Below are 15,900 nucleotides of genomic sequence, written 5' to 3'. Positions count from 1 at the left end.
AATTCACATAAAATTGCTGATTATGATAAAACTCCATGTTGAAAATCCACAATATATGTAGAAAATTCTATGGAAATACTTTCCAAGACAGAAAAATTTTGCACAGAAAGTTAAAACGTACTTAAACTTTCAGATAACGTTTTAGAATAAGCTGTAATGTGTGTATACATGAGTGACAGCATTATATATGACCATGATCTGACTTGTATCTGGCATGTTTTAGCGGTTTTCTTTTTTACAGTCTACATTATAATTTTGAGGAGACTCTGAGCCTCCTCAAACTAAATCTCTCTCACTCACTCAGTAGCTCCATATAGGACATTAGAGAAAAGTACTGAACAGTATATATGTGAATAAAGCAGTTGGGTGAGATAGAAGACTTATTATTAGCTACTAAATGGAGGGAGGGACGAAAACAGCTGATAACTCTAGAATAAGGAATTTTTCTCAAATAAGATATATTACAAAGATTCTTATATTCACTTGTACAATTGATTTATGCAAAGTTGTTTGGAAAGTTAGTGACCATTTAACCATGTACAAGTGAAACTCGAAAAATTTGAATATCGTGCAAAAGTCCATTTATTTCAGCAATGCAACTTACAAGGAATTGCATTAATGCAGCTTAAAATTATAATTCTGTGAAACGGTTCAATATTCTAGGCTCAAAGTGTCACACTGTAGTCAGCTAATTAATCCATATCCCCTGAGCAAAGGATACCTCAAAATTGCGACTTTGGAGTTTCATAAGCTGCAAGCCATAATTATCCAAATTATAACAAATAAAGGCTTGAAATGTCTCGCTTTGCATGTAATGAGTCTCTTATATGTTAGTTTCACCTTTTAAGTTGCATTACTGAAATAAATGAACTTTGCACGATATTCTAATTTTTCGAGTTTCACCTGTATGTGTTACAATTCTCCCCATAGGAATACATGGTGTATAGAAATGAATGGTTATCCGCACCTGGAAGAAAAATAATGTCGTGTGCATGAGCTGTAAGTGCTGTGGTCACATATTTGTCTGGGAGTCTTCTAAAAAATGTGACATATGCAGCGTTTCAGTCTCATAAGGTTTAATGGCATTGTGCGGGTCATTGGAATTATTTTTTTTTTTTTTAAAGTAGAATTCAGAAGGCATGACTTTTTTCTCCATAGGCTAAACATGTACAGAAAACACCATAAATTGCATTTTTACTTGTGTTAGAAACCTGGTCAAAAGAAATTAGTCATTTGTCATGTTCTAGTGTTCATCATATTATTACTGTAGACATACACTTGTAAAATGTGTTTTTGGTAATCTTACCTGAGCCAGGTATTATTTGGAACAATGGCAGCACATGACGCTGATTCATATGAAATACTTTTGTTGTAACAATTTCCATGAAAATCTACACAAAGTCTCTTGACTTCATTTTGACTTTCTGGCAGAGTGATCTCGGCATGTGTGCTATTTATATGACGGGAAACTTCCAATCTAAAAGGAAAATTATGGAAAGAGAAATTATTATAGTGCAATCAGATAAATAAAATGTATCATACACATGGCTTCTGTGGGCAGGCCTTACCATCTGGTCTCATCCCCTTAGGCCCCATTCATACAACCTTATTTTTGGTCCTTATCTGATCTGCATATTTTGCAGATTGGACGTGGACCCAATCATTTCAATGGGGCCGCAAAAAAACAAAAACAAACATGTCCTATTCTTGTCCGTTTTATCCACAAAAAAAAACAAACGAATGCAACAGGGGCATCACACGGACATCATCCATATTTTGCAGACTGCAAAATTCATGCGGTCGCGTAAATGCATCCTTAGGGTATGCCCACACCTTTAGGTTTTCTGATGAAGCTTGGAAGCCAAAATCAGGAGTGGATCGTGTTAGGAGATATTAAGGACATACACTCACCTAAAGAATTATTAGGAACACCATACTAATACGGTGTTGGACACCCTTTTGCCTTCAGAACTGCCTTAATTCTACGTGGCATTGATTAAACAAGGTGCTGATAGCATTCTTAAGAAATGTTGGCCCATATTTATAGGATAGCATCTTGCAGTTGATGGAGATTTGAGGGATGCACATCCAGGGCACGAAGCTCCTGTTCCACCACATCCTAAAGATGCTCTATTGGGTTGAGATCTGGTGACTGTGGAGGCCATTTTAGTACAGTGAACTCATTGTCATGTTCAAGAAACCAATTTGAAATGATTCAAGCTTTGTGACATGGTGCATTATCCTGCTGGAAGTAGCCATCAGAGGATGGGTACATGGTGGTCATGAAGGGATGGACATGGTCAGAAACAATGCTCAGGTAGCCTGTGGCATTTAAACGATGGCCAATTGGCACTAAGGGGCCTAAAGTGTGCCCAGAAAACATCCCCCACACCATTACACCACCACCACCAGCCTGCACAGTGGTAACAAGGCATGATGGATACATGTTCTCATTCTGTTTACGCCAAATTCGGACTCTACCATTTGAATGTCTCAACAGAAATCGAGACTCCTCAGACCAGGCAACATTTTTCCAGTCTTCAACAGTCCAATTTTGGTGAGCTTGTGCAAATTGTAGCCTCTTTTTCCTATTTGTAGTGGAGATGAGTGGTACCCAGTGGGGTCTTCTGCTGTTGTAGCCCACCTTTCTTTCCCATTCTGACATTCAGTTTGGAGTTCAGGAGATTGTCTTGACCAGGACCACAACCCTACATGCATTGAAGCAACTGCCATGTAATTGGTTGACTAGATAATCGCATTAATGAGAAATAGAACAGGTGTTCCTATTAATTCTTTAGGTGAGTGTATATTACTTTTCTGTTTTGAAGTCACTCCTTGTTTTTGGTATGCAAAACTGCATCAGGAAACCTGAATGTGTGTCTGTTCCCTTAGGTGTGTCATTGTACAATATCTAAAGTCTTATATGGGTTGGTCACCTTTTAGGTGGTTTTTGGCAAACATCCCTCTTGGCTAGACCTCCAAAATGGAAGCATTCTCACCTGCTCCCCACTGCTTGCCAGCCTTATCTGCTTCCCTTGGCATCAAAGTGAATGTTTACAGCAGGGAATCCGAGTGAGGCAGCCGAGGACAGAGAGCGAAGGAGCAAGGATCCAGCAGCTGGAAACAGGTAAATATGCTTCAGGTCTGGCCATTGGGAAGGTTTGCCACCCCCCCCCCTCCTAAAAAGAAAAGGTGGCCAACCACTTTAAACAAGTATCCTGTTCATGCATGCACATACTTACACCTGAGGTTTGCAGCTGCTGGTACCAAATAATAAGACCCTTGATAGCCGCTGCAATTTTTACCACCAATGAGGACATTTTTCTTTCCCACTGAAAGAACCCTGTCAACTTCTACAAACTCAATGGTGACCTGGGGAAGGCAAGACATAAAGATAGTACAGTATTAATATTCTGAATGCAAATTTTCTCTATGGCACAGATGTTTGTATGTATGTTACAATGATACAATGATAATTATTTGAAGATTAATTTCTTATATTTATTTCAATTTGTCTATTTTTATATATGTAAAGCTTAAAGGGGCTCTACAGTCCCAAGAATTTTTTTTTATCTCCCCAAAGCAGCCCAAAAACCATGTTATGTATGCCAGCAGTTTCCTTCCCATGATCTCTGCTCTACTGTATCCTGGCATGTTTACATGCAGAACTTCCGGTTTTCATCTGCTTCCTGTTGTGTTTTCTAACTAAACTCAGCTTGCTTTACTCTATACGGTTTTTCAGGACTTGCTCCACCTGCCACACTAATCCCTCTGCAGAAGTCATGCCCCCTACACCTTCCCTCCATGTTTATTAAGTGGAGCAAGCCCTCTGAAACATTACAGAGCAATGTATGCTGGGTATGGTTAAGAGAAGCGAGCAGAAGGCTGATGAAAACAGGAAGTTCTGCATGTAAACATTCTGCCAGGGCACATTGAAGCTGAGAACAGGAGAAGGAAAGTTCTGTCACGAAAAACAGGTATATGGGGCACAACTACAGTGTTTAGGGTAGTGAATACAGATAAGAAAATTCCTTACGGGACTTTTAAAGAAATTTCTATCATTTAATGTTATGGCACACTGCTAAGATCATAATAGAATCATACTACTGATAGCCTATCCTTAGATTAGGCCTGACTTTCCCCCTGTGGTAGATATTGGAGGAATGAAGGTTGCTGCATTCTGAATTTCAACAGACATGATCCTTTTCTTCCCAGGGGCAATGAACCACTGCCAGGACATGCATGCCTGCCTGAGTAGACAGTCCATGTGTATGGGGTGGGGGTGGGAGGAGTTGGTTGGCAGTACCCAGCACAATGCTGAAGTCTTACTAAACCATCCAACAGTTAAGTCTCAACTTCAGTAAACCCCATGTGGCCTCATGTACATGGCTGTATTATGCCTCTATTTCGTATGGAATGATAGTATGGCTGCTATGCATGTGAGTGGGTGCCTCCTAACCCTATACAGAATAATGCAGAGTTTTTTTTACTATGTCAGATTCTGTGTGAATCTGCCAGGAAACAAAATCATATATCTCTGTACAAACAGCACCCAACAGGAACCAAACGGCCTCTATACAATGCCATACTGGCACTGGGCTCACACCTCTGCTGTGTGCCTGAGTTACTGTATAAGAAGAGAAAATATACATTATACAGAAATACACAATATACATACATACATACACAGCACATGCCAAACCTGTGGTATGGGGTTTGCTCATCTTCTGTTTCCTACCCTTATCAGCAGAACACAGGAAATGCAATTTTCTTAACTGAGAAGGTGGAATTGATGTGAATGGGTATTCAGTGTCATTTTATAAATGGAGTTTAAAGGGGTATTCCCATCTTCACTTTTCATACTTACCTTCGTTGAGCACGACGTTCTCTTCCTGGATTCGGCTGGTTTGATTGACGTCTTCTCCCGGCCGGGCCGCGCTTGCGCAGAAGACTGAAGATTTTCTCCCGGTCGGGCCTCACAATGTCCTGAACGCACACGCTGCCGAGCATGCGCCATGGTGACTTATTCCTGGCCTGTATGGCGGCTTGCGCGTTCAGGACATTGTGCGGCCCGGCCAGGAGAAAATCTTCAGTCTTCTGCGCAAGCGCGGCCCGGTGGGATTCAACAGGAAAGTTGGCCGTAACCAGGGGAGACAAAACACAACGATCAGGTAAGAGGGGACTTATTTTCTCAAAAAGGGTGGAAATTGGGTAATTAAATGTATTTACAAAAATGATCGCTGTCAAATCATTAACAGATTTAAAAGTGATCATTGAGATGGGAATACTCCTTTAAGTTAAAGGGAGTTCATCACCAGGAAATTCTTTGATTAACCAGATACAGTACTGTGTAGGACTAAGGCTACTTTCACACTCAATGACGGATCTCAATACCAGAAAAAAAACACTTCAGTTTTGTCTCCATTCATTGTCAATAGGGACAAAACTGAACTGAACAGAACGGAATGCTCGAAAATGCATTCCGTTCCGTTTAGTTGCGTTCCTATACCAGAGAGCAAACTGCAACATGTTGTAGTTTGCTTTCCGTCCTGGGATGCGGAGCAAGACGGATTAGGCATGACTCCCAATGCAAGTCAATGGGGACGATCCATTTTTTCTGCCACAATAGAAAACGGACACGGATCAGTTTTCTATTGTGGCAGATTGTGGCAGAAAAAATGGATCCGTCCTCAATTGACTTTCAATGGAGTTTATGACAGAGCCGTCTTGGCAATATTAAAGGTAATACAACCAGATCCGTTCATAACAGATGCAGATGGTTGTATTATCAGTAACGGTAGCATTTTTGCTGGACCCTGCTGTATCCAGCAAAAACTCTAGTGTGAAAGTAGCCTAACTCAGCTGAATGTAATAATATCTTTCATTTAGTTCTGGAAGAAAAGTACTTTTAATCCATTTGCAAAAAAGCAGTTAAGTGCACCCACTGAAATACCATATGGCATGCAACAATATCTGCAACTTGTGTAATAAATGCCCCCTATGTATGTATATAAAATCAGTCTTTTTTTCTACAGACTGTATAACCTTACATTAGCTGAAGATCCCTGTGCTGCATTTTCTTCAATCAATATGCATTTGTTCTGTGAAGATAAAGCGCAAGATCAAATTCTGATGCTTCCATAACACTGTGGTTGAATTACAGAGAATGATATTAAACTGTGAACTTCAGCTACTCTCCCCTCCTGTTTAGCCATGCCAGTCTGTCACTAGATTTAGGGACTAAAAGCCAAACATGAGTGGATTAATATTAAAGTTAGGAAGAAGCGCCCACCCAATCTACGGAACCTTCATTAAGGAATTGCATGGCCATGTGATAGGAGAATTTTCATCTACAACTACCGTTCCAGTATACAGTAATGGACGCTACTACTAAGACATTGATCCTACTTATCCAGTCCCACGATAGTGTGACGTCATATGTCTGAGACGTGCAAGGCGAGACGCCGAAGCGACCGACACTGCACGCACCTCGTGGAAGGACCGTGAGATACAACAGCGGGACGCAGTATCAGGACTCAGGTAGGAACCTGGACTGCTAATTTGAACAGTAGTGATTTAAAACTTACCGTTTTGGGCGGCTATATCAATAGCTGGAAGAGGATAACCTTTGGAGGGACTTATCGTGTCATAGTGCTGGAATTATACACCTGTATGCATTAAGAAATAAACCAGCACCTGGAGTGACTCTTTACAGATACCTTTGGGACACTTCCATTTGAATTGCGGATTGTGGCACAACAAATACCACCAGTGCCTTTAATGTATGCCATTTCTTACTTTTAGGAATCAGATATTGAATAGTATGGACTACAGATTGCGGCACAACAAATACCAACAGTGCCATTATTATATGCGATTTTTTCATTTATAGGAATTAGGTGCCTTTAAGTGATATTACTGTCCAGGATGTATCAATAAGGTTTCCACCCCATCATCAGCATATTTTTATATTGGTACCATTTTTTATTGTATTTTAGTGTATGCCATTTGCGATTGCTTTTTATTCATTGGACTTGGTAGGTCCTATCTTAATAAATATATCCTGTATCCTATGGTCCAGGTGTTGAGTGCTCACCCCCCCCCCCTTTTTTTCTTCTAAAGGAGTCAGAAGCCAAAAGTGGAGAGCAAGTACGGTTTTCTTCCCCCCACAGGTCCAGCAAGTTGGAGAGGTCTGACTGAAAGTCCACTCTTTACCTATTCGGTCATGTTGCTCCTTAAGTGCCTCTTGTGCCTTTTTTCTCACTTGTAAATTTGCCGAAAATTATCTTTAACCCATGTTCCACCACCATATGCAAAATAACAGTTACAAGTCAAGGAGACAAGCGCTAATTTGCATACCATGGGAGTGTGGATTAAAGATGATTTCGTTTTAGCATTTTTAGTCTTTCTGGCTTCTTTTCAAGAATAATCTACAAAAAATATGTCCAAATTTATATATTCCCAAGCTTGCAACGGAACCAACTCAATTAATAGAAAAAAAAACTTGAGTCTTTCATGTTCCCCAATAAAAACATAAAATTTTATTAAATCCATTTAAAAATTAACAATCCAATATATCTGGGATCCAATATTATGCCAACCATAAAAACCTGCAAGGAGCCATACACATATGCCCTCTGAAGTAGAAAATATGTACCCAATCTATTACAGTATAACAAGTTTAACAACAGTGTAATAAAGGTTGAATAATAAACAATACAAATATGCACAATGGAGAAAAATACCATATACAAGTAACAAACACTGATGTGCTATTCAGAACTGCCCATAACACCGCTAGAATATACTTCCCTATCTATCTAACTGCAATGCTAAACATCAATAATCACTGAAATGTGCTTACCCTGTCAGACTGGAATGGTGGCCCCCTCGACATACTTTTCGTCATCAGGAGAAGAGGGTTTTTATAGTCGGCATAATATTAGATCCCAAATATATTGGATTGTTAATTTTCAAACAGATTTAATAAAATTATGCTTTTTTAATTTTATTTTTTAAATTACCAAAACATCCGTGCAAATAAAAAAAAATTATTATTACTTACCTTTACCCCTTTTTTCCCCTTTTTTCCCCTTGCGATTCATCCCATTTTCCCTCCGTGACCAAGGCCAACGGGGGGAAGAGGGGAGGAAGTGGGGAGAAAGGAAAAGATTAAAAAGGGAAAATAACCATAACATCTAAGCAAATTACCAACCAAAAGTTATCTCTCTAGAACTTCCATGATGAACAGATATTACTCCAATTTTCCCCAGTATTACTTTCCCTATATAAGATATTTTCATAACTTTTCAACTTTTTCACCAGATTTATCCATGAGTTAAACCTTGGAGTATTTCATGAGAACCAAGCTTGTGTAAATAATATTTTGGCCAAAAACATTATTCTAATCAGCAGTATCTTTTTAGGCTTAACGCAATTGACCTTAGATAGATCATTCAGAATCAAGCACTGTGATGTAAACGGAATCGGCAACTTCAGTTTTTGAGTAATAAGCTGTGATGCAGACGGTTGTATTATCTGAATGGATCTGTCCATGAACGATTCGCACAAAACATGAGTGTGAAAGTAACCTTATAAACTGAACCCCAATATTCTTTTAACTCTAGACAAGACAAGAACATATGAAAATAATCAGCCATATAAAGATCACATTGTGGGCAACCACATTTATTCAACAAAATATGATTGATATATATCATGTGAACAATATTAAACTGTACTAATATACACTCACCTAAAGAATTATTAGGAACACCTGTTCTATTTCTCATTAATGTGATTATCTAGTTAACCAATCACATGGTAGTTGCTTCAATGCATGTAGGGTTGTGGTCCTGGTCAAGACAATCTCCTGAACTCCGAAATGAATGTCAGAATGGGAAAGAAAGGCGATTTAAGCAATTTTGAGCGTGGCATGCTTGTTGGTGCCAGACGGGCCGGTCTGAGTATTTCACAATCTGCTCAGTTACTGGGATTTTCACGCACAACCATTTCTAGGGTTTACAAAGAATTATGTGAAAAGGGAAAAACATCCAGTATGCGGCAGTCCTGTGGGCGAAAATGCCTTGTTGATGCTAGAGGTCAGAGGAGAATGGGCCGACTGATTCAAGCTGATAGAAGAGCAACGTTGACTGAAATAACCACTCGTTACAACCGAGGTATGCAGCAAAGCATTTGTAAAGCCACAACATGCACAACCTTGAGGCGGATGGGCTACAACAGAAGAAGACCCCATCGGGTACCACTCATCTCCACTACAAATAGGAAAAAGAGGCTACAATTTGCACGAGCTCGCCAAAATTGGACTGTTGAAGACTAAAAAAATGTTGCCTGGTCTGCTGAGTCTCCATTTCTGTTGAGACATTCAAATGGTAGAGTCCGAATTGGGGGTAAACAGAATGAGAACATGTATCCATCATGCCTTGTTACCACTGTGCAGGCTGGTGGTGGTGGTGTAATGGTGTGGGGGATGTTTTCTGGGCACACTTTAGGCCCCTTAGTGCCAATTGGCCATCGTTTAAATGCCACGGGCTACCTGAGCATTGTTTCTGACCATGTCTATCCCTTCATGACCACCATGTACCCATCCTCTGATGGCTACTTCCAGCAGGATAATGCACCATGTCACAAAGCTTCAATCATTTCAAATTGGTTTCTTGAACAGGACAATAAGTTCACTGTACTAAAATGGCCCCCACAGTCACCAGATCTCAACCCAATAGAGCAACTTTGGGATGTGGTGGAACGGGAGCTTCGTGCCCTGGATGTGCATCCCTCAAATCTCCATCAACTGCAAGATGCTATCCTATCAATATGGGCCAACATTTCTAAAGAATGCTATCAGAACCTTGTTGAATCAATGCCACGTAGAATTAAGGCAGTTCTGAAGGCAAAAGGGGGTCCAACACCGTATTAGTATGGTGTTCCTAATAATTCTTTAGGTGAGTGTATGATTAAAATTGTGTGATACATATCTCAAGTTGTCGTGAATATTTTTCCAATCATCTCAAACAATCGTCAGAAACTCAGCTCCCCATGCCTTTGGCCAGGAGAACAGATCTTCTTAAGACAGATCTTGGTTAATAGCTTATATAATTAAAAAACCTTGACGTTCTGGCCTCGATTTCCCACCACATTATTCAGAGACGTGCAAGTGTTTATTTCCAACCGAGACTTTTCTTTTGTGATAACCAGTGCTGAACGTAACTAACAATACCTAAAACATCCCAAATTACCCTTTTCAGATAGAAAACTAAACGGAACTATTCCTCACCACCTGTGATACATAGACAATATTTTTTTGCCAGAATTGATCCACTGACAAGTTAAAAAAGTCCTGTAGATAAAAATTATGCCAAAGGGGAGTAAAAAAAGAGATCCTTTTATCCCCAGCCATTTGCACCTACTAAATCGCTTTCCAATCGCTTGATATTCTTGTTCAGCATATCTCAATTGCCCCGATTCCAACAAAGTAAATATATTATCGTATGGGGATAGTCTAACTAACATTCTGCCCAAAGGACTTTTTTCCCAATCATAACACAGCTGTAACTGCGCTGCCAAAAAATAGCCCTTGAAGTAGGGAAGGTTCAACCCTCCCTCCTTCAAGGGCTTATAAAGGTACTCCATCTTCATCCTTACCCGCTTTCTTCCCCAGATCATTAATAATACTTTCAATTAGTTTGAAGAACTTGTCCCCAATCCATGTAGAAGAACTCCTTAAAACATAAAGGAATTGAGGTAAGACAACCATCTTGACTAATGATATTCTATTGGTTCTAGACAATAGAAGTCTGAGCCATGTCATGATCTTACTTTCACAATCAATGGCATTAAGTTCAATTGTATAAAATCCTCTGTGTTTGATGTTATTGTCGATCCCAGATATTCAAATGAATCAGCGACCACCAATACCCTCAAGAGGCCTCATTTAACAATTCAAAGCTATCCACTTGCAAGAGAGTAGTTTTCGACCAGTTAATATCTAATCCTGAAACCTCAAAGTATTTAACTGTGTGAATAATTCTTGGCAGAGTTTGATTAGTGTGATCTATAAAGAATAAAACATCATCTGCATACAAGGAGATACGATCTTCTACCCACTGTACCCCAAATCCCTCGATCGTGGTATCTTGTCTTACACTAGCTGCTAAGAGCTCAATATAAATGTCAAATAATAATGGGGAAAGTGGGCAACCCTGACGGGTACCTAAAATAGGTTGCCATGCTCCTATTAACATTCAGTTTAGCAGTTTACAGGAGCTTGATCATATTTACAAACCTCTTACCAAATCCCATCCTTCCCAGCACCTTTCAGAGGAATTCCAACTCCACCCTGTCAAACGCTTTAGTAGCATCTAAGTAAGGACAGGATGGAGCGGGACCCCCTCCCAGATGCCTGTAGATTTGCAAATAAATGGTGCAGATTATGATGGGTACCTTTATTTGGAATAAGCATGTTTTGATCCAGGTGAATTAATGAAGGTATTACCCTAGTAAGCCTTGTAGCCAAAATCTTTGCCAGAAGCTTCACATCAGTATTCATTAACGATATCGGTCTATATGACCCCATATCTAGATGATCTTTACCCCTTTTTTTTTTTATTAATGTGATTACTGCTTCTGACATTGATTACGGCAAACTACCACCTTCTACATTCAGTAAATACCCTTAAAAGACAGGGAAGAATAACTTCACCATACTTTCGGTAAACCTAATATGGAAACCCTTCTGACTCAGGGGAAGAGTTCCTACACAGGATTTAATTTCTGCCTCTAACTCCTGCAGGTTAAAGTCTGCCTCTATGGTAGGGGCTTAACTACCATAGCGGCAGACCATACGACTGCTATGGGGCCCAGGGCAAGAGCGGACCCAGTCTTAGTTGAGATTATCTCCTCTTCTACTGGAGATAATCTACTGGAGGTGGTCTGGACTGTACCCTCTAAAGGAACAACTTTTAGCAAATGAAGCAGTGGAAAAATGGCCCAAGGGTCAATGAAAGGGGTTTAGGTAGAAACCCTTCTGTCCTGTGTGGGGGGCCTGATTTGATCATTGCTATGGGGCCCTTATTTCTCTATGTATGCCACTGCTCTAAGGATTCCCTCAGAACTTCAGTAATCACCGGGAGAGTGATGGAATTTAAATAAGAATCCATCATCTACATAGAGATATTATTACGTGCTTGATATATCTCAGAGAAATGCTTAAGGAGTTCCTCCTTAATTTGCTTTTAATTCTCTACTGGTTACTGATTACCTTAGCAAGCAGCTTTCCTGGCCTAACCGATTCACAAAAATATTTCTGTCCCATAAAGAATAACTTCTGTTGGGCTTTTTCCAAAAGAAAGTCAGAATATAGCTGATTTGCACTCTGCATGGCCCTTCTATTTTCTTCTGTATTGTTCTTAAAGAACTGGTTTGCCATAAATGTAGCAGCTTCTCTTAAACTCCTCTCTCTGGTTCCATATCCCCTTCTTAGGTTAGAGATATTACTAACAAATTCCCCCCTCCTAAAGGCCTTAAACGTATGCCACTCCGATTAAATCTTTGCAGAGTTGTAGTTAACGGCCCCAAAATAGGACATCTCTTGTTTAATTAGACATAGTGGTACATGATCTGAAAGTGACCTGGCTTCATATCTCATCTGCTTTATACAACCTAAGTATCTTTGAGTAATTAACACCAGGTCAATCCTGGACACGCAATTCCCGGATTTACTAACACAGGAATAAGTTCTTCTCCCCTGTCCCAGAGACCCCCAGACATCAACAAAGCCAAAATCGTGCCAATGAGGAGCCCTGACTAGGTACAGAGGGTACGCCCCCTCCTAGGGAAATCCTATCCACCTTAGGGTCCATGACACAATTAAAGTCCCCATTAACTAACGTAGGACATTCCGGCCACTGTTCCATAAAAAGCAGTGGACGACTAAGTGTACAAAAATGAAAGGGAGGAGGAATATAAATAAAAGCCAAAATGCAAGACATTCCATAAAGTTTCCCATACAAAAAACTAATCTGCTTGTCAACAGAAGATGATTCACAAACAAAATCTACTTTTTTATGAATAAGAACTGTCACTCCTCTAGAGTGTCTTGTATACATAGAATAGAATGCTTGTTATACCCATCCTCTATTGTTCCGCGGGGGCAGATTCCTCAGTCAAGTGGGTCTCCAGAAGACATATAATAGCTAGCAAATGTCTATGAATTAAATAAAAAACAGTTTGTCTCTTAGTTTTATCACCAAGCCCCTGCACATTCCAAGTTACAATTCTTACAGACATCAAATCCGCTAGAGGTAGCCCAAAGAAAAAAATCCTTCAATCCCTCTATCATCCACTACCAGCCCCATGAGACGCATCGCAAACCATCCGCAAGCTAAACCTCACCCCCCCACCCTCTCTTTACATTATTCCATGGTTTGCAAACAGCAGATCTCTACACCCAGAACACCCCTCCCCTCTCTACAATTCCCACCGCCACCAAATAAGAGAGAAAGGAAAAAAGAAAAAAAAACACAGATCAAATATTATTCTAGCCACTCAGTAACTAAGGCGGGAGCATAAAAAAAAAAATATGGTTTTAATAGGGAACATTATAAAAGACTCAAGGTTTTCTTTTAATTTATTTTTAAGAATGCAGCGTGCTGTAGCCCTTGCTATTTTTCAGGCATTTTGCTAACACCTTCTGTATAAATAGATGGTTGAAGATATGGTGAAACGTGCATCGGGGTGGGCACCATCCTGGTTTCAGAGTTTACCATGGTTGACAGTTTTGTTTATCACTTATCTGTGGACATTATTGGCATATAGTTGTGGTTGTTGCAATGTGCCTTCGACACTGATCTCTTGTACTTAGCCACACTGGTGTTTATTACTTTATGTATTTTGTCTATGATTCCTAGACCCTTCTTACATAGTTTTACTTCCTATGCATTCAGTATGTGCCACATGGTGCTATATCCTGTTACAACATCTAACAGTCTTTTTGTGCCGTCTTTCTAGCATACTGATTTTTAATCTCTTGTAACTGTGTAATTATTAAGGATTATTTTTATTAGCACATGGTGTGAATTGGCTGCTTTTTTGTAGGTTTCACATATGATTTACGCCAATGCTGGGTGTAAATAATAGTAAGGTCTCATACACACAAGTGTATGTATTTTGTGGATCCACAAAATACGGATACTGTCCGTGTTGCATCTGCATTTTTTGCGGACCCATTGTCTTCAATGGCCCCATGGTTTGCATTTTGTGTTCAAGTATAGGACACGTTCTATCTTTTTTGCAGAACTGACATACGGATGAGTAAAGCACATGGGTCCGCAAATAAAATGAGCACAGCACACAGACTGCATCAGTATTTTTTAGATCCGCGATTTGCAGAACGGATATAGTCGTGAGCATGAGGCCTAAATCTATCAGTCCTTGGGAGGAAATTCACCTCCCCGAGCCCCACCCACTTTTCTCACAATCTTTAAAAAGTGACAAGAGAAGTGAAAAGTCGCAAATGCCATAGATCATAATCGGCAAATTTTTTATGCCACATTATTGACGTAAAACAATAAATATCCCTAATTGTGTGCAAAAAAAAGGGCAGGGAAAAAAACTCTAAAATCATTTTGTAATGATAGTCAATGGTGTTGCAATGCAATTGCAACATGCTGTGACTGACGCGACAGTCGCAAAAGATCCTTCCAAGTACAAATTTTTAGCAACTGTCACAGTTGATGCGACACTATTGACCAAAATTACAAAAATGTTGCATGACTTTTCAGCGACAAGAGGTCGTGCGACAAATGTTACTGTTTAGCTCTACCCTTTTTTGTCGCATGATATAAGTCGCTGTGTAGCCGTAGACATATGATTCCAAATAAGCTCAGATCATTTTTTCACCAATAACTTTCACATTTTCTTTATTTTGTCACAATTTACTATTATTTTTTCTCATTACACTTACCTCATCTACATAATCATTATTTTCACATTGACTCAGTGGGGATGTACACTTAGATGTTTTGGTGCACCATAGGCAACCACTTGATATGCAATCCAAGCAACTGTAGGAAACACAAAGTAATATATCTCAGTAAACACAGACATATATCTGTGGAAGATGTATTTTAGAAAAATAAGGACTAGGTTATAAGTAAGGTTATAAAAAAAAAAAAAAAAAGATTTTTTGTTATTGTAAAACACTGCAGCCAGATGTTAAAGGGGTTGTGCAAGATGCTATAAAATGCAACCTCATCTAGTTTCCTACAGAGAGTCTTCACTTCAATCTCCATGCTCCCGCTGAGCACCTGTGGGTGGCAGGTTGTGGGTGTAGATGAGCAGCAGGCACAACACATCCCTTAGGGCTGTACGTTGTAACATCAGCCAGGCTTCAACACTCTTCCCTGGGCCAAAAACTCCACCCACTGCACCCTCCATCATCCCCTTGTTGTCTCCTTCTAATGCTTCCTCCCACACAGCTTCGATATAACAAGCAGTGGACTCTGCCTACTAGAGATGAGCGAATTTTTCAAAAATTCGATTTGCCGGTTCGACAAATATTTTTGAAAAAATTTGGTTCGATCCAAATATATTTGTGGCAAATTTCGTTTAAAAAACTGCTATTTCCTGGCAGCAGAGAGCCTTTATAGTGGTGTAGAACACTTTCCATTGCAGTAACATGCATAGGGAGTCTGCTTTGGTAAAGAAATACTGTGAGTCCGTATGCCATGCAGATGACAGGTGTCGCTCTTAGAATCACTGACCAAATAACTTAAGTATGAACTCAGCCTTACAGGTCGATGTTAGCGCCAAGAAGAAGTGCACCCCGGTTACACCGTCATCAGCTGATTCCACATAGATGTCTACAGACCTGTTCTATTAAAC

The 15,900-nt window shown here is 39.8% G+C and overlaps 1 protein-coding gene across 1 annotated transcript in view; it reads right to left on the bottom strand.

Annotated features, from left to right (window-relative positions):
• Positions 1 to 15,900, bottom strand: part of PLXNC1 (plexin C1) — a 131,945-nt gene that overhangs the window by 75,346 nt on the left and 40,699 nt on the right. Inside the window, 5 exon segments of the mRNA XM_044280514.1 lie at positions 1,307 to 1,470; positions 1,473 to 1,477; positions 3,243 to 3,372; positions 6,051 to 6,101; positions 14,981 to 15,080. Coding sequence (XP_044136449.1) covers positions 1,307 to 1,470; positions 1,473 to 1,477; positions 3,243 to 3,372; positions 6,051 to 6,101; positions 14,981 to 15,080 — 450 coding nt within the window.

Source organism: Bufo gargarizans, chromosome 2 (genome assembly GCF_014858855.1).
Source record: "Bufo gargarizans isolate SCDJY-AF-19 chromosome 2, ASM1485885v1, whole genome shotgun sequence".
NCBI classification, from domain to species: domain Eukaryota; kingdom Metazoa; phylum Chordata; class Amphibia; order Anura; family Bufonidae; genus Bufo; species Bufo gargarizans.
Note: the sequence above shows the minus strand (reverse complement) of the source record. Positions and strands in the feature narration are given on the sequence as shown.